This window comes from Ruditapes philippinarum, unplaced genomic scaffold (assembly GCF_026571515.1).
Source record: "Ruditapes philippinarum isolate M1 unplaced genomic scaffold, ASM2657151v2 ctg8280_1_1_1_1, whole genome shotgun sequence".
In the NCBI taxonomy this organism is placed as follows: domain Eukaryota; kingdom Metazoa; phylum Mollusca; class Bivalvia; order Venerida; family Veneridae; genus Ruditapes; species Ruditapes philippinarum.
Window position 1 is genome coordinate 1 of NW_026860399.1, and position 26,110 is coordinate 26,110.

The window sequence follows — 26,110 nt, forward strand, 5'->3', positions numbered from 1 at the left end:
TTTTGCGATTCGATTATGGATCCCTGATACTCATCCTAGTTTATATACCACATTATACAACTTGTATTTATTTTGAACAAGCATGTGTATTCCTTCTTAAATATATAAATTGTAATAATAGTACAATACTTTCTATCCGGATTCAATATAAATTACAAGATATGCCACCATTTGTCTAATTAATCAGGTTGATAACATAATTTCAAATATATTACCGGCTTTATCACTGACGCCGTCATGATCAAAGTCAGGCGATAAATTACATATAATCATGTTGCAATATTCCCGCCTAAAATCTCGGTAACACATCCAAAATTCGCCGTCATCTTGTGACGTCAGTTCCAGCTCTATTTTGATATCATTTGGCACGTGGCTCCATTCATCGGAGCTGAAAAATAGTTCCAATAGCTTTAATCACAAAATAAAATTTCTTGGAATGACTTAAATGCCAGAAAACATGACGACTATTAGAATATAATCTAACCAAATCACTCAAAGAATATACTTTACCAGTTTTTTTTAAATATCATATGAATGGCATAAAAACACTAAACCCTTTACAGTAAATTTAAGATTGAACCTTTTTTTGTAAATAATTTAAAAATTTAATACGAAAGCATGTTGATAAAATGCATGTTTCTTCAATGTAAGCTACAGTTGTTTTACAGTTTTCCCCGATTAAAAGGTTGTTTATAAGGTTTGTTAGTAAATGTAGTAAATGTATATATAAATCTACGAGGTGAAAAAAAAGAACAATATATTTTACCCGTCACTCCAGGCACCTTCCCACTCAGTATCACCCCATGGGTTTCGAACACGAATAAGTTTGGCTGTGCCGTCTAGATACTGCACTTCTTCTACACCAGTTATAACATAAGAATGATTAGATACCATTCCCCTTCTTTCACGTAATGCCTGACCTTCCTTATCCTGAAATTAAGACAACAATTCTGAGACAAATGTTTACAACATTTAGTGTTTGAAATTGTTTATGAATAGAAGCACATTTACTTTTTGTAAATTTTCAATCTATTAATCATTAAGTAAATCGATTATTTTCACAACATCAATTTGCGTATGTTAAATTTACGCGAGGGCGTTGTTAGAGACACAGTTTACCTCTTAAATGAATACATCTTTTTCAAGGGGATGGCATGAATTAAACAATTTTTAAATAATAGATTTAGAGCATCTAAGATGTTAAATAACAGAAAAGAGTAGCACAGAACCTACAAAGATAGCAAAATGTATAAAGAGAGATTCATTCCAAATAGGGTATTGATTTTCATTTGCATCATACTCAACCATTTTTATCTGTTGCTGACTTAAATTGCATCATTAAAGGTTTTAAAAGGGGAACGATAAAAATAATTTCACTTAATACCATTGTAACTAAATGTAAGATATGGTATGTGACCCTATTCTTGCAAGGCCAATTCAACAATGGTTGGTGCGAATTAAACGGACATCTTTACCTAATAAAATGCTATTGGAGCAGGGTACATTACAACGAAACCTCATTAAATAATGACGTATTCCAGGAGTCTTGCGTATGTGTTTTTGAATGACCTTTTCCGGAAAATGATCAAAGAAAGTAATATGGACAGAACGTCGATACGTTAAAGGAATTGCTTACAAAAGCTACACATTAATACAGTCATTAACCTAAAGTACATGTATATATTCAGAGGAATGAACCTTTATTGAGTTATTGTTGATTAAATAACAAGAGCATTTTTGTATTCTATAAACTTCTTATGTCCATGTTCGTGAAAAACGCATTTGTAATGACAATAAGGATTTGAAACTTTGCATCAGAATTAAACATTTATTTTTATTTCAAAAGTATATTTGCAGACTTTAAACTTTACAATTTAAAAGAAAGAACAGTAACATTTTAGTTACTTTTGAAGTGATGCTTATTGAGTGCATTGTATTAATTATCAGCTTGACGCTGAATGAAGTGTAATGATATTATAATAAAATCCTGTCATATTTTAAAAGTCATAAAACTATGGAAAACTAACATGTCTCCGACATGACAATTTAATATAGAACTATTGCAAACAATGCAATGACGGTAGTGTAAAATTGCATTCCACGGTGTCTCGTCAAGTAGAGACGCAAGCATCCTGCAATCACCGATAATTGAAAATAGATTGGTGGAAAATGTGTTTACACTGCAACGGTTATTTACAGGTAGATGGAGAAAACTTATAAGCACACCAATTGAACAAAGAAAATGTAAATTTTGCAATGTACTAGAGGATGAATTTCATTTCATTATTGAGTGTACACTTTACGCTGATCTCAGACGTCAGTATACTGGGTTCATCCAAATTATATTAAATTTGTAGAGTTGATTAATACCACAAATGTAGTCGACATAAAGATGTTTGCAGCTTATATTTACTATGCATTTGAAAAAAAAGAACATTGCTGCTAACAACAATTTAGTTATATGTTAAAAAAGAAATGCACACATGTGGTTATAATATTATACTAACTATGTTTACATGTTTTCTATAAATAGATGCTTTGTCTCTCCCTATATGTATGCTAGTATAGAAAGGAAATGTAGAAATAAATCTGTCATTGATATATGATTACCTACATGTATATCCAGTACAATATTGTTAACACCTATATAATTACATTTTGTTGTCAACATTGAATGTTATATTGCTGCATGTACATGGGCCATTAATGGCTTACTACTTAATAAAAGATATATATGTAAATCGATTTATTCTTCGCATTTTTATCCTTCATATTAATTTTGTTCTCTGCTATACATGAGTTTCATGAGTGTTTTTTTTTCTTCTTTTTTATCAGAATACACTCGCAGTATCCGGCACATAAGCATATTATATATTGGAATGGATCAAACACGTATCATTTAGTTTCATAATATATTTAGGCAGTAAGAAATTATTAATTATGTATAGTAACACTTAATGGCACAATATATCAACATATCTCGATATTTCATGATATTACCAATAAATAAATTCTTAAGACATAGACCATCCTTACAAATATGGTATAAATACACAAAACAAAACAACAACACTTGGATAATTTTTACAGTAATAATTATCAACATTTTGTTCATTTACACTTAACTGTTATTTGTCCACACATTTCTTTTTCAAGAACAACCTATGATCACAAGAAAAGGTCCAAATAAAACAGCATTTGGTCAAGTCGCTCATCAACAGGTGTCTCAAAAATATAGTTGAAATGAACATTAAGTAAAATATCAAACTTTAGCTATTTAAATATAAAACATTCACAGTAAAATCGGGCATAGATGAACTCGTATTACTTTACTTATGATTGACGAACACAGTTTTCAGACAAAGTAATTAATCAGTAAGAAATACAATTAAGACAAAACAAATTTAAAGATGATTGAGTCAAACCGGATTTTACTTCCGATCGACCGGATTCTAAACGAAAATAAATCACTTGAAAATAAGTCATTTTTTATTGCAATCAATGTGTTACGCAATAAACCATTTGCATTCAGCCAATGAAAAACGGGTTTCTGCCACTTCTCTGTTATTTTCTTAATCGATCCGATGTAAAGCATTACAAAGTAGAAATCAACAGCTCCTAAGTTGTCTTTTTCATTAAGTCTTGCTGCTTTGTGACATTAAAAACTAGTAAACACAATTCAATCCTTTCTGCAACAAATACAATTCTTATGGTCGTATCGAAATGGTTAATTTATGAAACCTTTCCGGTAATTCTTTACCATTTGGCATGTCAATCCCAACAATCGTAATGTTAATTCAAATGTTTTATTATTTAAGTGACATTATGTCCATCCAAAGGTATATAGTGAAAGCACAGGTGATAGTCAAAAAAGTTTACATCTTGTCATAATTCCTTTCAGTTTTATAAACAATGAATACTTCGTGTGGCCGGAGGAATTTCTGTAAAGATCAATCGGACTTTACTTGTAACGTTCAACTCGTTCTACTTGTTCTACTCGGGCGCCCGTTCATGACTGAAATAATGCAGGTCTTCTCCCACCAGTTAGAGCTGGAACGTCGCCATAATATTATGACCTATACTGTGTCGATGTGACGTAAAACCCAAACAAACAAACAAATAATGGTCAATCTCCCTTAAACAGTCAATCTTTTGAAAAACATGATGAATTCAGCTCAATATGACAATGAAAGAATGAACATAATGTCACATTAGAATACTGCTTACGAAGTTCTATGAGGCTAGATTTTTATTTTCTTTCATACAGTGACTCGACAAAACATAGTTTCTCATATAAATTTTCTGTGTTAAGTGAGTGGGTGGTAGAATATAAAAAAAATCACGTACACCATCACTGTGCTGTTATATTTTTCTTGTACTTTGGATTCATTGATTGAACTACATTTAGTGTAGAAAAAATGAATACCTCTAGGGACGTAAGATATATTTCAAATTTCCTTGCCTGTTGTTGAACAGACTTAATAAAAAAAACACCATGCGGCTTTTAACTATTTTTATTTTTTTTAGAATTTATTTAAAGTGACAAAACGATTTAGAAAGATGAAAAGTAGATTTGTGTTAGTTTAAGAAAAATCTTCCTAAAATTTTGCAAGGCTTTTTGTTCTGTTGACGTTTCCTCGCAACATCAACTGACTAATTTTGCTTATCTTCTTTTTGTTGCCATTGCAACAATATCTTCTTTTGAGATTAAATGCAGAGGTCGTGAATATATGGATGATAATTGATTTTGGCCAATCAAAAGGTCTGACAATTCGGTGTGGGGGTGTCAAGTTCATAACAGCACTAGGAATTGTGATAATTTGTTTAAAATACTTACAACGCTGAGACATCCAATTACTGCTCCACTTTGGAAGGCGGCCCGGACCAGGTAAAAATCTTCTTCTTTAAGGTCTACAGGATTGTACCATTCAGCAAGACCGCCTGTTAGATCTGTAAATGCATCCGCTTCAAACCCGTACTCCAAAGCTTCATATGACCCATTTAATCTGTATGAATAAATTCCATATAGCATAAGAATGATAAGATAATAATTATCATTTTATCGCAATGACACTATTTTCAAACATAATTGATTAGAAAAAATAGTTTGAAAATGATCTTTACTATTGGGAGTTCTTTGTAAGACCAAACACGTTTATTTGACATGGGTGAGAGTATATGGAACCCTAGTATATGTTAATGAAATTGTTTGTATTTATATATTGTTCTAGCATGAGGTATTAAGGGGGGGGGTTAGTTTCAATTATTTCAAAGTAAGCACTTGGTCTTTTACTGTAGAATAGGTATCTTTATCATTTATTTCAAATGTATCAATATAAATATAAATATCCCTCTCTGGTTTCAGCACAAATGAAGTGTTGATTTAAACCACAAACTTTATAGCAGATTGGTCTACAATGGGCAGATTATTTGTATGTATTCAAATATTGATAACACAATAGAAGTATATCATTTTTGGATATTGCTATAAAATATTATTTGAGAAAAAAAATGTTGATAAAGTTTTAAGTGGTTGAGTATGAACATTTATATGAAGAATCATAATATTTTGTTCTAGAGCATTTTATTAACTATCTGCGTAATATCGAATCATGCCAACAACGTCTATATGTATTATGTTGGTAGTTTCATGTTTTGCCTGATACATAATACTATCAACGTTATTATTTATTGTATGACATTCCTTCCATTACAGACCAATTCAGTTTAAAACGACTGTTCTGGTTATATATTGAATGAGAAAATATTTATAAAGCCAATGATAATAAATCTCTGAGATCATTTCCATGTCAAGTTTACTCCGCGTGTGGCACTTGACGTGATGTTGAAATGTCTGTTATTGACCAGCCATGACAACAACCACATTTTCTATAAACTGCTTATACTTATTTTCTCAAATATGACAGGAGATCGATTTTCAATTTGATGCATCACGATCTTCAAACATTTCATTATTGTTTTATCGTTAACGAGAAAAGATAAAAAAATGAACTCCATTGCGATATAAATTACATCCATGGTTACGAGAAACATTTTGCTGGATAAAATCTGTAATTTGTGCATTTTATAAAAACTTTTTTTCTAAGTATAAGGTGTTATTTGCGTGAAACATGTCGTTTCTGACAAGATGTTTTGCACATCTACACATTTATGATTATCAACCGTCTTCACTATACATTGTGTCCTAACAAAAATACATTCCTACAACGCATTATCAAATCAATCTATTGATATTTTAGAACAAAAAACAAACAAGCTTACGATTCAATGAAAATGATAATAGAAATCTGTTGTGTCATAATTTAGACACTACCTTTTACGCCATAAACTAGTGCAGCACCTTCTAGCATTGAAGACTTATAGTGTCACTTATTTCAAATAAATCGCCAGTAAAAGGCTTTAAGAATATTCGTAAAATGATGGTTTATTATTAAAGCCTGTAGCAGTATCATATAGTCATAACAAACTGTTGTAATACTGGTCCAATAGAAGTTTTATTTTATCATCTTATGTCTTATACCAAAGACATACACACATAATGAATGATCTGAACAATCAGAAAAATTAACATAATAAACCGGCATCCGTGTATGTGTATGAGTCTTTCTTTTTATTTTATATATTACAAATATGTTGTATGACGATAAAGTGACCAAATGTACAATTTGTCGATAAAGTGACCAAATGTATAATTTGTCGATAAAGTGACCAAATGTAGTATAATTTGTCGATAAAGTGACCAAATGTGTTACATGACGACAAAGTGACCTTCAACATAAAAGAAACAAGATACACTGTTTCATGCATTATTATTTAGCCAGCAAGTTGTGGCTTCGTGTTAAATTCGGCGTGAAAAGCAAACAAGTAAAAAGATAGGTGATAGTTATGACTTTTATCGTTGTTTTTTTATGTCAAACACTAGATTATCTCTGTAGCAAGTTAATGTATCAATTTTGTCTAGTAAGAATGACTGTATTTATTATGTAAAGATATAAGTTATCTTGTAGTCAAAATATTTCATAGTTTTCACATCATGCGTCTACCAAAATCGTTTTGCATGTCAAAGATTTCATAAACAATTGATTGTTGTTATTTTGACTTTAAGATTTTGACTTTGAATTATGCCGAACTTTAAGATGTAATGGACTTAACGCTTTTAGTTATATTCAGCCTTAAATGAAAGAATAATGACACCTGTAAAATTAGAAAGGTTACTAATACAGTTTGCTTCAAATTTTCTAAAAATCAAATACATCTTCTGCTTGTGATTACAAAAATATTACACTTCATTACTTTTACAATATTTCATTGTCAATGATATTAAAAGATATTTCATTCAACAATAGATATGTTTCAGTAATACTGTCATTTATATCAAAGACTATCTAATAAGGTCTTCTAATGAATTGATACAAATATTTCATATTAATGAAGAAACGAGAAGTTGATATCGTATTTTACTGTCATAGACCAATTAAAATGATTTCCCCAAGTATTTCAATAATCTATATCGCTCAAGGCATCGTTTTCTATTTAACAATTAATAAACGTTTTCTTCATAAAAAAGATAAACGCTATATCCGCACTACTTCGATTGCTGGCTTACGAGTTTAGTTTTGCAAAATCGGAATGAAATATGCCTTTGTCCATTTACAATCATAATTAAGTCGGCCGAAACAACATAAAAATTATATATTTATAAACAATACATAAAAAATTATGTGATCAATATTACACCGAAAAGTGCATATGAAATGTCCGATATATCTGAAACTAATGACACGTATAACTATTTTTCTAAAGAGCAGCTATATTTTCAAACAATATTGTCCTTAATGCAATAGCACTCGCAATAAATAAAGCAACATTTCTTATAGTTCTAGTAATTTTCCTTAACAAAAGAAAATAACATCTATTTAGAGTTGCCAAGGAATAATTAATACAATATTTTCAGTAAAATGATAATGATATTCGTTTTCAACATTACTACTACACAGTTAACAAAAGCGATCATTTCTATCTATTTAAAAAGTCTTTCATTTTAAATGTTTTAAATTATGTGATGATAATCTAAATCAGGTTTTTGTTTGCCCAATGGTCTTTTCTGATATACCTTAATAATTGTCATAACAAAGTTCAATCTTTAATGTATTTTAAAATTTAAGTTATTGTTGATTTGAAATGGTATCACTCCACCTTTGTGTCTCAAAGAGGCAAACACAATACTAGTATATTTTGTATATAGAAAATGTTTATTACATATGAGATGAAATACATTGAAGTGCAGAAACTAATGTTTAATATTAATTCCCATTTAAACACTGAATGTTTCTCAATTGTTTTGATAAAATATTTTCTGTATAATAAAGTCACAATTAGTCTTGTGTTATATGACAGCTTTCAGATTTTGAATTGTTTAATGTCCATACTGTTAAACTCGACAACAATCGTTGTTCTAACAAATACAAAGGGCGGGGGTGGTGTTATTCAAGCCTATGGTCTAATTAACTTACTTTGCATATGCCTTCTCCACAAGTGATATCCAGAACTCTTCTGGTGCGGAGGAGTGGGCAAAAAGTAGTTGGTTACCAACAGTGGGCAGTAAATCATCTATATACACGTCAGTCCAGTCACCAAACTGCCAAAACCTGCAGTGGAACTTCCCGTTATAATCTTTACACCCGATACTGTAGTCGTCTGGTATTATCTGGAAGATTATTTCGGTTAAAGTCGGTACATTTCATTACTTGCAGTAACTGATAAAAATTATATAAGCGTCGAGGTGAGCTAGAGCAATAGTAATCTTGTCAACTTAACGCTTCCTTCGGAATATAGCATTGGTTTGATGCATGATATACTTTTATGTTAAGAAAAAACACACAAAATTACTATTTCAAATAAAGAAAGTACATGAAAATTCAAGCAGGAAAAAAAACACAATTAACATTATTGTATTAGCGAATATAACAAAAATATTCCTATCATTCTTGTAATTGCAGTCTTGAAACAAAGTTCAACGTTTGTTCTTTCTATTACTTCGATTAATCATAAATCGTGCTCACAAGATCACATTTATCACATCCTAACACTTTTGCTTCAATAATCATTTTTGAAGAGTGTTGTTAAACTATAGGAAAAATATTTTCATCTTAAGAAATCGTATTTATAGCTGATGTTAACAAGAACATGTACATGATGTTAATGATTCTGCATATTGATTTAGGGATGAACGCTCTACATCAGATGCTTTTTTCTCTATTACATGCAAGTATTCAGAAAGCGTTTTTTTTTCAAAAAGGTCAAAGTATAGATTATCATAGAGCCTTTAGTACTGTGAACAGGCATGCTTTATCAAGTAATAAAATCAGGAATTAGCAGTAAAATAGCAAATATGATTAAATTACATATTCTAATGTTAAAGCCTGTGCAATATCTTCAAGTAATATAAAAATATCTGTTTTTTTAATGCAACAATGCAACAATTGGTTTAAAACAAGAGAACCATTGTGACCTTTATTTTCATTTTCATTATTTTCATAAATGATAATACTGAATATGCGTTAACTGAAAAGGATATTGAACTTTTGAACAGTGTATATGATATTTGTAAATGGTCAAAGGCAAATAATCTGCTGATTGCGAACAAACTGAAACTGGTATACTGATTACAATAGTTATTAATGCTAAATAAGTCAACCAGAACAACCGTGTCTAGTTATTTATGTGATATGATGACTCTTGTCTGTTAGTGAAAAGTAAGCTGCTGTATAACTAAATGTCAGTACCGTATCGTGTATATCCAGGTTGAGCTGAATGTATATTTTGACTGATTTACTTAAACATAGTTTGCAATATAGCACACTTTTCATTTAAAAATGGAATTTAGTGTTTGGTGTTAGTTATTGTAACATTCGTACAAAATAGTAATGCTCTCATACCTCAGACAACCTTCATTATTTCGAAAACCTCTTGTATCTATTTATCATGAAACTATAAATGGTTACCTTGGCAATAAGTTGTGGTTTTTCAGCTATAGCGGATAAAGTTGACAAGAACCAACAATCATTGAGATCTCCTTGTTTCATGTCATGTCTGCTTGTACCGTCTGATATCAACGTGGCATTTGGATGTATCCCCTAAAATATACAACAATTTCTCTTGTTTTAATAAAGTCATTTAATAGAATGTATAAAAATCTGGAAACAAAGTGATCCCTTGGAAGCATTAATCACAACAAAATTACAAGAGAACTGCAGACTCGGTTTGATTGAGTCTGTACATGAGGGATAATGAATACGTGCAACATCCCTCACGCCCCCTAGCACCGGCTTGAGCGGTACTTAATTCTCAACACGTAATAGTGCTGGCATCAATGATCCCGAAGGACCAGAAAAAATATAACAACACTGAAAAAAAGTAAAGTATCAGTTGGATAATTATGCTTGTTGTAAGAAATAAAAGGAACATAAGTTGGAAGGCGATAAAATGGTTTGAATATCCGTGTTATGTGGTCCTTTTTCTCCCGCATATTCCCAAGAACAAAGACAACAAACGTAAACTTACATTATACTTCGATGCCATTGAAGTATTTAGGAACAAAAATCATCTCGGAAAGTCTTATCCATTAGTATTTTAAGTATTTTTCTTTGTGAACAGCACATTTGGAATACTTTTTACATTTCTTAATACATATCAATACTTTCAACCGCTATATTTTCCAATGTAATAATGTAATTTTTTCACCAATACATTTTAATTAGAACGAATGATATATGAAAGGTTTTTAAAGCAACATTGTTATTATGCAATGTTTTGTTGTAGTTACATGAATATACATAGCAATTTCAGCGCAAGCTCCCAAAGAAAATCATTCTTTAGAAGTAGAATTTTAGTATTATTAACAGGTACTAATGTATATATAAATTTATTCCTGAAAACTAGGTGACTTGGTGAGGAGTTATCATGTTGTACAATATAAATCTGTCTACACTGTTTTACACAGTAAATCGTTCAGAATAAAACTAAAATACAACATTATTTGTGACTGGGTAAACGTGCACAGACAATGTTACTTCATTAGGCGACAGTTTAACTGTACTAGTGGAGGGAAAGCAGCTCAGGTGCAATAATTATTCCAGGTGCTACTAGTCACGTGACTTGATTCATCAATTTGTCCGCTGATTGGATAGGTTCTTAAAATTACAGATACAATGTCCCCTTGTGGGTTTCGAACCGATAGCGATGACAAAGAAGTGATTGAAAATTAGCGGCTTGGTCACGGAGGACCGTTAAGTTACTTTTATTTATACAGTTCAATTCTTTGTATGATTAATGTAAAGGTTCTTCCATTTTATGTAATTTGGTATTATTCATTTTCTGAATCATTTTCTATAATTTATTCTTGTAAGTCTTAGCTTACTGTATACATGTTGTTGTCGTGATGACAACTAAAGTACACATTTAAAAAGATAAAAATTACTTGCTTATGTTCTCTTTATAAATAAACATCTGCCGCAAATATTTAATTGGTTATCAGTGTATGCTATAAATAATCAAAACGACCTTGTGTAAAATAACAGAGACACACGTTGATATTTTTTTCGAATATTTGTTAATTTGTAATTAGAAACGATATTTGTTCGAATGACAGGCGTTTTCTCATTAATTGAGTTCGTACAAAAACTGATTAAATGCATTGTATTATATAGAAAAAAGTGTCATATATAACTTTTTTAGTGAACACAAAGATGAATACACAACAAACCAATAAAATATCAGTTTCCTTTGTTGTTAAGATGACGCCGACGGTTTATATGAGTCAAAGATTTATACAGTTACCTTTGCTATATAACACAATGCGTAAACAATTCGAGTACGTTACATCTTGTCCAAACATGATTTTACATTAAAATTAAAATATGTTCTTGTTTCTTTTCCCAAAATAACAACAATAAATGCGATTGCAGGCGTGCTTGTAATCATTACATGTATATAAGTGAAAATATCTGGGAAAAAGTGATACCTCGGAAGCATTAAAAACAAGAAAATTACATGACTCGGTTTTATTGAGTCTGAACACGAGGGGTAATGAAAAAAGCAACATCCTTCACGCCCCCTAGAATCGGCTTAAGCGGTACTCAATTTTCAACACTTAAAAGTGCTGGACTCAATGATCCCGAATGACCAGAAAAATATAACAACACTGAAGTGGAGTACGGGGCACATTTCTACGGCTGCCACACAACACTTGACACCTACTGTTGTGATATATAAATATCTGGAAAAAGTGATACCTCGAAAGTATTAAAAAACAGGAAAATTACATGAAAATTGCAGACTCGGTTTTTTTAGCTCTATCTGATAAAATACATGTATGTTATAAAGATTAACAGTAAAATATTGCTGTTTTCATAACAGTATGGTCGTTTCTTGAAATATTTGTAACGAAGAGTATCTATGTAAATAAATATACGTAAACAGAGTCAAATGTTCCGGGCCAAACTAATCCACTGCCAGTTTTAGTATGTGTGGCGATGATTACAAGCATGTCCCAATCGCTTTTAATAAAAAAATATTCACATATTTCTTTCATTTTATGTATTCTGTAATTACTTTAATCACAACATAATCAATAAATTAACATTCAACAGAAAGTAAATCTATAGCTTTATACAGAAAACTGTTTAAAGTTGGTAATTTGTATTGACTATTGTAATTGATTAATACTTTATCAATCAATGTAGGGATAGTTGAAACAACAATAAATCATCACCCGAGTGATCTTGTTTAAAAGCAAAACAAAAGGTTTAAAAATAAAATATTTTCACCAAAATGGATTTCTCATTATCTCCTTTTGTGAGTGACATAATTGTTTACATTACTTCCGGAAGTAGTAATATTTGTATAATTGTTGTATTTATCAATAAGAGTATCTTCATTGACATTCTATCAACAAGACTACAGCAGTGTTTATTTGTTTAGCAGCTGGTCGATAGGGTATCGAACTTGCTGCAAATAAAATAGAGTAAATAATTATATAGTTATCCTGCCGTCAGCACGTTCGGCGGCTTTACAGGTTCGCCACTGGTCACCGCGCCACTAGCATATATATATTGATCTAAAATAGAAACCTATAACTCAGCTTTTTTAACAGCCCATATTATGAAAAAAAGAAAGCAGACTTCCTCTCGGGTATCTTTTTACACCGCAACGCAGGTGAATAATATATCTTGCTCAATAAAATAAGCAGTATATATAATACGTCATTAACTGAATCTCTCTATTACTACCATTGCATCTCATGTGGAAAACATTAATGTTTATTTTATTTATAAAAGACATAAAAGACAGCGAGAGTATGCGTTTATACACGTGATGTGATTTTAAGTACATTACCTTAATATAATTTGATACTAATAATGCAAATGCAAAAACATTTTCTCTAGTCGGTTAAAATTACTTGAGGAAATGTGAACAAACGATACCAACCTCATGGTGTTCAATACCATTTACTTTTGTTCATAAATGAACTTCTCTATTTTTCAGATGAAAGGACCATTTGCTAAGTTCTTTATAAGAAGAAGACACTGATCTCACGCTGTTAAGTTAATGGTAGACAATGGAAAATTAGAAAGCACATAGGTCTTGAAATAAATAGAATTCTGAAATATCTTGTTATGTGTACTTTTTTATTTGCTACATTTATTCAGAGATAAAGATAAGACTCTTTGTATGCAATAAATCCAGTTGTTGTACTCTTCTTTGACCTAACGTACTACATTAAAGTTATATTTTGCCTCGCTTGGCTAATATTTACATTATTTTTTGACCATACTGTGTGATGAATTCATATTTCACTTTTGCGCATGACTGTAAACTTTATATGTTTATATTTATTTTGGACAATTTGTTCGTAATGACTGCATTAAATATCATAACCATCAGTCTTTTTTGTGACTGTTTATATTCTATAAAGAATGGATACTTGTTTTGATTCATTTATTGAATAAATATGTTTATCTGTCATTATTTTGAAGAACAAAAAACCTATTCCCTGGTTATCATGCCTAGGCTAGTTTGACATATGTAAATAAAACTTGAAACTTGAAACATAATATACATGATAAAATAACGATATGTTCTATTGAAATTATATAAGTGGCGTTAGATAAGCTGTAGCCACCGGGAATAGTATTCAATGACCTGTCTGCTCGCAATATGAAATATTTTATTGTTGTTTGACGTACATGTAAACAGGTTTTATATTCCTTTATCCAGTTGCGAAAGGAAATTATTATATAATATTCTATGATAAATTTGTATAGTACAAATACAGTATATTCACCAAATGACGCAAATTAAAACATGAAGTCAGATCAATAAAAAAGATATTTTTTCGTTTTTACTGATTTTTGCTTTTGTTTTCATTGTTGCATGTAAACCGCCTGTTATATAAATGAACATGCACAGGCTTAAAACGTTTCTCAATAATCTATACTTTCTTAAAAGTGTGAAATATGTTGAGTGTGCAACAGAAGGCCAAGTATGAAAATTACGGTTTATGATTACATACGCGTGTGTTGAGATATACCTTTGACGCTAAGCGCAATGGTCGAGGAAGTGGGCGGCTTACAATATTAATATGTTGCCAAAGGTTACATTTGATATTGCAGACTGGATGTCAGATTAAGGTTTACATTAGATATTGCAGACTGGATGTCAGATTAAGGTTTACATTAGATATTGCAGACTGGATGTCAGCCAAAGGTTACATTTGATATTGCAGACTGGATGTCAGCCAAAGGTTACATTTGATATTGCAGACTGAACGTCAGCCAATGGTTTATATAAGATATTGCAGACTTGATGTCAGATTAAGGTTTACATTTGATATTGCAGACTGGATGTCAGCCAAGTGTTTACATTTGATACTGCAGACTGATTGTCAGCCAAATGTTTACATTCGATATTGCAGACTAGATGGCATATAAAGGCTTAGTTTTTATATTATATTGCTGACGGGATGTAAGACAAAGTTTTACTTTTGATATTACTGTCTAGATGTAAGACAGCAACGGGTTTCCAGATGGAACAGGCGAAGGAAATGTTATTGGTATTGACATGAACTTATTACGTAAAAGCTATTTGTTAGACAGTAACTAAAATGCCAGCCATTAGTTGATAAAGTTAATGACCTCGAGTGAATTTAATCAGGCTGATACTTAATTACCCAATTTAATGATATAAAGGAGAAAGTAAGTCAATTTATTAATGTAAAGGAAATAACTAAGTGTATTCTTGTGTTTTAACTTTTAAACAAAGTTAATTAACAATAGTGTACATATATATAGCAGGTATTTCTAAGGTTATTGCCCGGTCATTGGTGATTTAGCTCTGCGAATATGTTTCCGTTTTTTTATAAATGATCAATATGGTTTGGCAAAAGCTTATAATAACTGGGTATACTTTTTTCGTGGCGTGGACGTGCGTGGGTTCCTTCTACACTATAATTGTTTTAAATGACTATATTTGGACATAAATGGCGACAAGAAATGCTGGTCTAGATCTGAAATTGATTACAAAATACTTTGCTATAGGTTGTTCTTTTTTACTCTCCTTTATTCATTTGCAATTTGACTTTATATTCCCTTTAACTAAAAATAAACAGGTCGGAATGGTCAGTAGGACTAACCCAATTCACAAAGTTAGCTAGGCAAAGATCAGGTTCTAATTTTAATTAATCGACCAACCACCTTCAAACGATTCAATGGTCTCTGTTTTGTAGATGACTTGATTATTTTAATCAAAATGTGTCATGCAAATAAACGGAATATCACTTCGTTTTATCATCACTTAATCCTATCAGAAAAAAAACGCACAGTGTCACAATTTTCAACGTGCGACATCACTAGAGATTCTCCTCGCAGCATTTCCGCCGAATGAGATCAAAGTCAACATTTTACAATTACAGGAAAATGGAATTTATAAACTTTCATTACACTAATGCGCTACCTAAAATCATATGCTAACCTATATCAAAGATAAATCAGTTTTGATTTTTTTTACTTAAAATACACAAAACATTATCTTCCTATCTTTTTTCCGACTTTTTGAATTTTGAATAATTATGTACTTAACAGAAGGAGATTCCTTACGTTGGACTTACGTTGCAGTAATATTACGCTAAGAAAATTCAAGTATTCAGATATTTTCATTGGAGAAAAAAAAAAACAGAAAAAACACACATACTTACTAGGCCCGTTATGCCTCAGAATGCTATCATTTTTATTTCTTGAAAACTCTTTAAGTGTCTTGTTTAGTTTCAAAAAACATAATCATTTGCTATTTTATACATGAACTATCTATCTAATCTTTGGTTTTGTTGGCAATTGGTATATTATAGTGAACTATTATTGTGTATGAAAGTCAAAACACTACACTACTATCCAGTATTTAAATATTATTAACCTTATGTTTGACGTTTCTAAAGAATTAATAAAATTTCTAAGGCATAAAAAATGCTTCTGAGTGACAAAGAACACAGGCAGACTACAGTAAAGTGTATGCGTATGTACTGTACAAAGTACTGGTTCGTATTACATTTTGCATTACATTTGAAATGGATTACCACTTCATACGTTCTTTATGACTTCATGCGTCATATTATCTTGTACAACAAAACAACTTCTTCCCGTCGATTTAGAGCCACAAGCCCGCTGCTAATAGTAATTTCAATTAATAATGTATTTTATTTTAAGATAAAGTTGTCGAAATGTCTTTAATCAAGTTCTTGGTATATTTTCTTTCTACATTATATGTTAAGTTCTTGACCCGAACGAAACGTTATGACTGGTCATTAAGTATTTATATGATACAGTGGCTTGTTAGTTTGTTGTCTATAATTATATAAAAATCAAAACTAAAAGCTATAGACTTGTGAGTATTTCTTATATCATATATACCAGTAAAAAGTGTTAAAAATGGAAAAAAATTGAAACACATTCCATATAAGCTTACAAAAACAAACCGATAAACATAACATATTATTATTATCTATTTTTTATTAAATAATTTTACCACTGGTCTTTTCCACGTGACAGGCTTTAAAAGACACTTCTTTTGAAATATAGATTCTAACGTGGCTGGAAATTCTTCGTCTACAAAAAGACCATCGCTTTGTTTCTTCCCATGCACGCCAGATTTCTGAAAGAAATACAAAAAAAACGTTATAAGAAATCATCAAAACAAAAAATCATGGAAACAAAAAAAAGCATCGAAACAAAACAAGAAAACATAAAATTATAAACAAACCATCAAAACAAAGTATTGAAACATATCAAAACCAAAACAAATGATAAAAGCGAGTATTAAAACAAATAATGGAAACAAAACATTATAAACAAATGAACGAAACAAAGTATAGAAACATATAAAAACAAAACAAGTGATAAAAGCAAGCATCTAAACTAATCATGAAAAGAAATAAACAAGTTTTTGCTATTATCATCTTTAACATACCGTTATTCTTACTCAATTCTTGCAATGATTCGCTTTATTCGTGTAAATTTTACAATAAATTGTCTTTTTTTACTCACTTTTTGCAATGTATTGCTTATTCCTATAAAATATTACAACGTATTGTCATTCTTAGCGAGTCGTGTCATTTAAGTGAGTTATTGCAATGTATTGCTGTATTCTTTTAAATATAACAATACATTGTCATTTTAGTCAATTGTTCCAATGTATTGCTGAAGTCGTTCAAATATTAAATTGATATTCAGTTTAATTAATTATTTCAATGCATTGGTCAATTCCTGCAAATATTTAATATGCCGTTATTTTTAATCAAGTTGTCCAATATATTGTTTAATCCGTATTAATATTACAATTTACTTTCATTTTAGTCAGTTATTGCAATGTATCGCTTTAATTGTACAAATATTGCAATATACCATCATTTAAGACAGTTATTTTTCTTCAATGTATTGGTTAAGTCGTTTACATATAATTACAAATTGTCATTTTAGTCGCTTATTGGCAATGTAGATTCTAAATATTGCTTAAGTCGTTTAAATATTACAAATGTTTGGCAATTTTAGTCAGTTACTGCTTAGTATTGCTTTAGTGGTATAAACATTGCAAGATATTGTCATTCTTATACAGTACAGATAATGCAATGTGTCGCTATTTTTTTCAAATATCACAATACATTTTCATGTTTTTGAGCTTTGCTTTACGTGTTAAAAAAACCTTTTTTTGTCCCTTTAATAAAAGTTTTAAAATTTCTAGTTTCTAAAGAAGTGTCATGATAAGTCTTCCGAGCACTCAGTCACTTTGTTTTAAAATTTTTCATTCCGTTAATCTCAAATTGTTCATAAAAAAATTTAAACCAAAAATGAAAATTTTCACACTTTAAAAAAGATTCAATTAAAATAGAGTCCCCAACTTCATCATGGGAACCAAAGAAAGCTGTTTTTGTCTATTGTATAGAAATGAACGCATTTAAACTGTTTCGTTTGTTTGCGTAGGTCGTTCGTTTTTCTTTAGATTTGCAATTTTTCGGTGAAAAGTCGTGAAAATTTAAAAATAAAATTTTTATTGTATTTTTAGTCGCGATGGTGTCTTTCGAATATAGATAAAAAATTGTTAGAGTTCTTGTAATACATCCTTAAGTCGTTCAATTTTCCCCAATTATTGTTTTTTAAAGTCATTTTGCTGAAATTTTGGGTTTTATGTCGTAAAAATATTTTGTTGTTATTTTTGTCCATAGTGCAATGGGGAAATTTAATATTTTATTTTCAAAAATTTTCCTTTTTTGAAAAGATTGTTTAAGTCTTTAAAATGTTTAAATATCCGTCTTTTAATTTTCAAGTATTGCTTTATTTTTCAAATATTGAAAGATAAATTGTCACTTTTAATCAAATAAAGCAATATATTGCTTTTGTCGTTTTAACATTTCAATATATTCTCAATCTTAATCAGAAATTGCAATGTATTGCTTTATCCATTAAAATACATGTATCATAATATACAGTCATTCTTTGTCGGTTATTGCAATGTGTTGCTTTAGTCCTGCAGAATTTGTTGTTCGCCGTCATTTTAATGAGTTATTGCAATGTATCATTTAAGTCTTTCAAATACTAACTTGTCATATTCGTGAAAATATTACAATGTATTGCTAATCTTAGTCAATTATATATTTCATTGCAATTTTGTTGCTCATACATAAATTGTCAAGGTGTCGTAGACGTTTAATGTCGCTGTGATTGATTGATTGAATGAATGAATTAATGAATGATTGATTGATTGATTGATTGATTGATTGATTGATTGATTATTTATCATTATATCATTAAAGCATCTATTGTTTCTGAAAAGAGCTATGAGCATTTATCCAAACATTTCACAAACTAATCTAAATACGTTTATTAATTAAATATTTTCGAGTATATTTTCCGATGAACATTTGATTCAACATATTTGCAAGAAGTAAGAGTTAAATATAAAAAAAATCGAGTTTTACACAATTGTAACATACTATGCAATTAAAATATGGTTACATTGTATGTTAATTTATTAAAATATAACTAAGTTTATCGTGTGCCCATAAAATATGTTTTATAATAGTCACGTAAAGGATATACTCTTTGTATTGTTTATTGTTTGCCGTTTATTTTGGTTTCTGCTTTGATACTTTTTAAGGTATTCCGTCAATTCATATCTAGTAAAAATTCGACAAACTTCATGACGCATCTAGCTGATGAGTTATTTATCAAATGTTGCACGTAGGAACTTATGATGGATGCATTTTTATCTATATATACAATAATACAAGCACATCTAGAAATTATGAACGTGTTGAGCTCACATTTAATGAAATACTTACACTAGCCCCGCCTCCACCCATGTTTGATATATTAATGTTTGTCCAGCTCCTTGGCGTCATCTTTGATATAACTTTGTCGGGTGTCGGCCAGTGTCGTCTGCTCGTTACGGATCTCGGAATAGACCAGGAATGAATAACCTTTGTCGAATCATTAACAGATGCCGAACAACCCATAGCAGTTAGAGCAAAAATAATCCAGCCCACCACTTACTGTTTAAAGTCATAATTGTATTTTGATTTGTTTTTATCAGAAACAGCTACAGGTTATATAAAGTTTTCACTACATCTTTTTATTATGTAAGCTTCACTATATTAAATCCAATTTTATACATCAATTGTTCAAACTGACATACAATCTTCATTTTTTTCTTGTACTTTTACTTCAATTATATATATTTATTTATAACTCTCCCAGTGCTACCTATATTGAGATTTTTCTACAGAACAGCATACACATAACATAAACGTTTTCGTGTTACAAAAAACCCGAGTTCGTCGACAAAAAGCAAAGTCCTTTCTTTTGAAATCCTCAAAACCATAATGGACGAATGGTTGTTTAATTTTACACGTAATACTCTCCCAATTTAATGAAATTTTAAAATATGATACGATCAGGGTGACAGGTTTTTATCAATATAGGGAAACCATGGATCGATGTGTTTCTTCTATGATTTTTTCGGCTTCAAAAATTGCTCTGCTTTAAATGCTGTAGTTAATTTGGGGAACAAAAAAATTCGATCATTAAACCCCTTTTCCAGCATTTTTTTCTTTAAAAAAACAAATTCATTTATTTTCTTGATGAATGTTTTTTTTTATAACTTTTTTATTTTTTAAAAGGTAAAAAAAAAAATACTTTTAAAAAGTTATATATAGATGTTAAAAATTTGTCTATAGTTAGTAAATATATGATGTGCATATGAACATTTGATGATAATTTCAATATAGTTAACAGTTAAAGTGAGTCTATATCGATTAATGTAGAGGCTTTTTACTAAAGTTGCATGAGTTCTGTTAATTTTACATATTTAACAAAATTTAACAACTCCATAAAATAACTTATGGAACGTGCCGATCATATGATGGTTGACGTGTATTTTAATGACGTTATTTACGCATGTTGACGTCGTATGTGTCGCCGGTCACTTACGTGAATACATATTACTTCGTATCTACGTAAAGAGTACGATTGTCCACAAAGTTGAAACGAGTCTACAGCCTGATGCAAAAGTATACGCTAGAAAAATATACCTTTGCGACACGAAAACATGGTTTTGTTCAAATTCAAAAAGGAAAAGAAATATTTTCGTTGCCATGCCTCCTTGTTAAAAGGAAAGGATAAAGATTGGGTTAGCCGATTTTATTTTGAGGTTTCGACGAAAAGTGTCTATAAACACCCTTGATATTAAACTGTGGGATTGTTTATGCAGGGGTTTTTTGCTTCCTTTTTTACACTATTTTTTTTTATTCGTGTTATTTGTACAAAAATTTTTTGAAAGACCGTTTATTTTAGATATTTTCCTTATAGTGTTAAAAGAAAGCGTTCAATTTTTTGTATTTGATGTCATTTTTGGGAAAAAATTTAATGAAATTGTATCTGTTAGTAATTGAAAAACATATCGAATTAAATTTTTGTTAAAAAATTTTTAATTTGTCCCGGGTTGAAAAAATAAAAACAATAATTGAAACCGTTTTTCCCAAAAATAAAAGGGGGTCCTTAAAATTTTTTATCGTATTTGTTTTGTCAGAAAATTACAAAAATCGAAAAGGGCCAACGACTCATGTTTAAAATGAAAAAATTTATAACCTCCAGACCAACTGGTGTGATGGGGGTAATGGTTGTGTCACGATTTCGTTTTTTGGGTTGGAAAAAGAATCTTTAAACACAAATCACCGCCCCGTAAAATTCATTAATTTTGTGTGTAATTTGCCCTCTTTTTAAAATTTTTAAAATGGCGTTCTAGGTGTTGAATTCGTGTTTAAACACTTCTTGTGCACCTTATACGTTTTTGAATACTTAAATAAAGAAATGTTCATGATAAGATAACTTGTCCCAAACATCAATAAATTTGTTTTTAAAATTATTTGTTCATGTTTTAATCTGAACACTTTTTCAATAAAATTCAACCCAAGAAAAAAGGTATTATTTACAAAAAAATAGATACAAAAAAAGATTCAAAAGAAAAAGGTCCAATTCACCTGGGTTATAAGCTTTTGGAATGAAGGCATCAAATACGAAGCTATTTATTTGTGTCCCCAGTATAATCAATTGACGGTGTTTGTGTTTTTTCTTTAAATCTTAGTCAACATAAAAAAACCCCTGTTGTCAATATGAAACCCCCGAAAAAATAAAAAAATCGACATCGTATGAATTTCATCGTTTTCCCTTTTTTGCTGTCACAAAAAATAACCCAGCAAAAAAGAGCCATTTAATGGGATGCTCTGGGTGTGGGTACTAAACCCGCACTCCATTTAAGCCTGTGCATGTTCGTAACATTTAAAACCCCTTGACACATTCAACAGAAAGGGCCCCCAACTTTTTAAAAATATATGTTTTTTTCACGGAAAAGACGCATTAAACATGTTTTGTTTTTGTGTTATCGTTAAAATTTGAAATGTGCAAAGCTATAGATAACGTGCCAAAACCCCAGTAATTTGTGCACAGTAGTTGATAAAGTGCAACGCTGAAAAAAAATTTTAACGGGTGAAACTGGTAAAACATCAAATCACCTATTCGATTTTCAGAAAAATTTCATCGCTGCGTAGAAAAAAAACCCAAAAGTTTCTCTTCCTCTATTAGCACTAAAATAATTGCTCAGTTAGTATTTCAACTTTTTTACTTTTATTGGAAAAGATGGAAAAATGCCATTACCCGGGTTTTAGGGGTTGATAAACAGGTGGACAAAAGCGGATAAAAGCGAACATAGTGTTTTGTATAAATGACATGGGAAATGCTTTATCTGAAATAAAAATCGGAAAACTGACCTTGAATACAAATAAAGGTAAAGTCATGAATTAACTGGTTTATAGAATCGACATACTTTCTGTTTGTCACGTCATTAAAAGGGGAGTCTACTTGCATTCACAGCTTTATATAAAATATAGGACACACTTAAGAAATATGAATGATATAGTACAAATAAAAATCATATCTAAGAATGAGTTTAACTTTAAAAACGCTATAACAAAACAGCTTTAAAGAGCACCTTACATTTTATACATAAATTAATACTTCTCCTTGCATACGAATTGATAATTTCAGTAAATCCATCATTTCTGTTTGGATAAAAGACAATGAAATATATAATTGATTGCCTAATATATTTAAACGATGGCATCTGTATGAAAAATAACGAAAAGAATCCTGAGAGATATAGTTACAATAATAATAAACAAACAATTCTTGAAATGATGCATCGCCATCCCTTACTATAGACAATCCTTTCATTTAATTAAGCAACGAGTGATTTTCTGTTATGTCAGCATGTTTGAGAGAAGTAAGATGTTTGAATAAAAACAGAATTGGATATTTGTTCTTTTATTGATTGTTCTCTGCTTTGAAACCATTTCTCATTTATAATAGACAGACTAATGACAGTTATCTCTTTAATATACATATTTCTTTGATGATTTCTTTCGTGTGATGTAAGCTGCTTTTGTATAATCTAAATCACCTTTTTTCGAAAGTAATTTATTAACACGTTTACTTTTCTTCTCTGTCTTCTGGTCATACATCATGTTATCATATATTTAAGTGTTTTATATTTGTCATTTGATGTTTCTTTTGAGAAGAAAACTATGTGCTCATTCAATAACGCTGTGGTTTCATTTGAACTACATGTATTTTCATGACAATAGCCCGATTACACTTCCTTGGCAACTGTTCATATTAAAGGGGTTAGTTATATGCACACAAAATTAAGCAAATAAATGGATAAATAGAGGATATTTGTTTGTTTGTGTGTGGCATAAAATTTCATCTTACGCAACAAACAAACAAATTTTCTTTTTTATTTTATGCTTTAAAACGAGTAAAAATGAAATTTCCACAATCATTAAAGTCTGTTTTCCCGACTGGTAGCCTCATTTTAGTCGAATTTAGAAGTCTTGAACTGAAAAATAAGTTCGACAAACAACGCAAACACTATGCCCATCCAAGGGTATTTAGTGAGTGAACGGGTGAAGATCAAAATATGTTTTCATTTTGCCATAATCCCTTTTGATTTAATAATTAAGTTCGCATAAACAATAAATAACATACAGATCCGAATGAAATTTCTGTAAATGTCCGTTAGAATTTACGTATAACGCTTAGTTTATAAAAAGAGTGGGGCAGTTTTTACATTTTAGGCAGATTTATAATTTTATCCTTAACATTTTCCAATATCAACTGTTGGTCAAACACCATTTTGACATTCAATCTTATGAAATATAAAGTCAATTAAGCAAAACTTCACTATGAAAATATGAGCATAATGTCACTTTATTATCGTTGATATTATTTATTTTATTATAAACAGGAATGATCGCTTGTTTTAAAATAAAAACAAACAATTATAGAAAAAGTCACACCATCCGACCTTATTTCAGTAACTTACAGCGAAGGCTTTGTGTAATATTAGTGGCCGCCATTTCTAAAAGTTGTGTATCTCACGGTAGGAAAATAATTGTGTTTAATTCAGAGGGTTATCATTTGGATTTGTAAAACATACATCTTTTTATAAGAAAGAAAACTTATTTGAGGATTGTTACAGACAATAGTTGACAGATGTGTAAACATTCAAAAGCGGCTAGGAATTTGGAAAACATGGAAATGTTGAAAGGCTGTCTTTCGAACGCCGAGTTGTTTACTTATTCTTCGGGCTGATGACTGTCATTGCTTTTCAAGTTCCATATTGCATTAGGCAGTTATTGCTAGTAGGATACTTATATATGCCCAAATGTCACCAAGAGCAGTTTTGCATGTGGAAGGAAGTGTATTTTTCAGACTGTAAAAATGAAACAAAAATTTAGAGCCGATTGGTAATTTGAATGAATTGAAGTATTCTTTTTATTTTTATAAATTTTGAAACTAACAAATATTAACTTTTACAGGCTTTTCTTCTTGACAACAAACAATTTATTTATTATCAATTCATGACATGTTGTTTTTATAACATTTTTATTTTTTGCAAAATATAAAAAATACTATAAATAGAGGTTTATAGCTTTTATATATATAGATGCAATAATGTATAGCCTAAATTGAGTAAATATGTGATGGGGCATATGAACATTTGATGATGATTTCAATACAGTTAGCAGTTATAGTGATTCTATAGAGATAGATGTAGATGTTATTTACTAAAGTTGTGTGAGTTATGTAAATTTTACATAATTATTAACAAAATTTAACATTTCCATAAAATAACTTTTAGTATTATAAGGGGTTAACAGCGCGCACATTGTAACGTTCAGATCATGTGATGATGTGACGTGCACATGATGACGTAATATATGCATTATGACGTTGACTGTGACGCAGGTCAATTACGTGAATACTTATTACTTAGTAGCCACGTAAAGAGAACGATTGTCCACAAAGTGGAAACAAATCTACAGTCTTATGCAAAAGTAAGTATACACTAGAAAAATATACTCAAAAACGTGGTTTTGTTCACAATTTAAGGGGAGGGAGAATATTAGCTGCTTGCACCATGTTCCTCCTCTATAAAGGGATAATAGATTGGGTCACCCGATTATTATTTTGAAGTCAAACTTTATGGTATCCGACGAAATGTGTCTATTGGCACCATTCGCATATCAATCTGGGGTATATGATATTATGCAGGGATTTATGCTTCCTATTTGAGAAGGCGCACGGATAAAAGATTCGATCAGCCGATTTTTCGTTTGAGGTATGGGGTTTTCATAAGGCATCAGACATTAAAAAGTACATTTGAAATTTTTAAAACAAGTTCTTGGTGTACGCCAGCAAACTACAACATCAGCGGTTCTAGGTGAATTTGGACGATTTCCATTATTAGTTCTGCGAAAAGTCAGAATTGTTAAGTACTGAATGTACAGTATTATGAAATCCCAAAACTTTCTTTTAAACAAGTTGGTATTTTTAAAAGATACTTATGGTAATTTGTTAAATATCTGGTAAAAATGTAAAAAGATATGTTGTCAGACTTAGGTTTCTCATATCTATGGAATAATGATAAT

The 26,110-nt window shown here is 30.3% G+C and overlaps 1 protein-coding gene across 1 annotated transcript; it reads right to left on the reverse strand.

The window, feature by feature from the left end:
- Nucleotides 1–215: 215 nt before the first annotated feature.
- LOC132759927 (calpain-8-like) lies at nucleotides 216–20,364 on the reverse strand (the record flags this gene model as incomplete). The annotated part of the gene is made up of 7 exons (XM_060751804.1): nucleotides 19,907–20,364; nucleotides 17,098–17,223; nucleotides 10,026–10,157; nucleotides 8,535–8,728; nucleotides 4,838–5,006; nucleotides 767–930; nucleotides 216–388 (listed from the first exon to the last, which is right to left on the reverse strand). Coding segments are annotated over exons 1-7 (1,132 nt in total), but the record flags the coding sequence as incomplete, so codon positions are not given.
- Nucleotides 20,365–26,110: the final 5,746 nt, after the last annotated feature.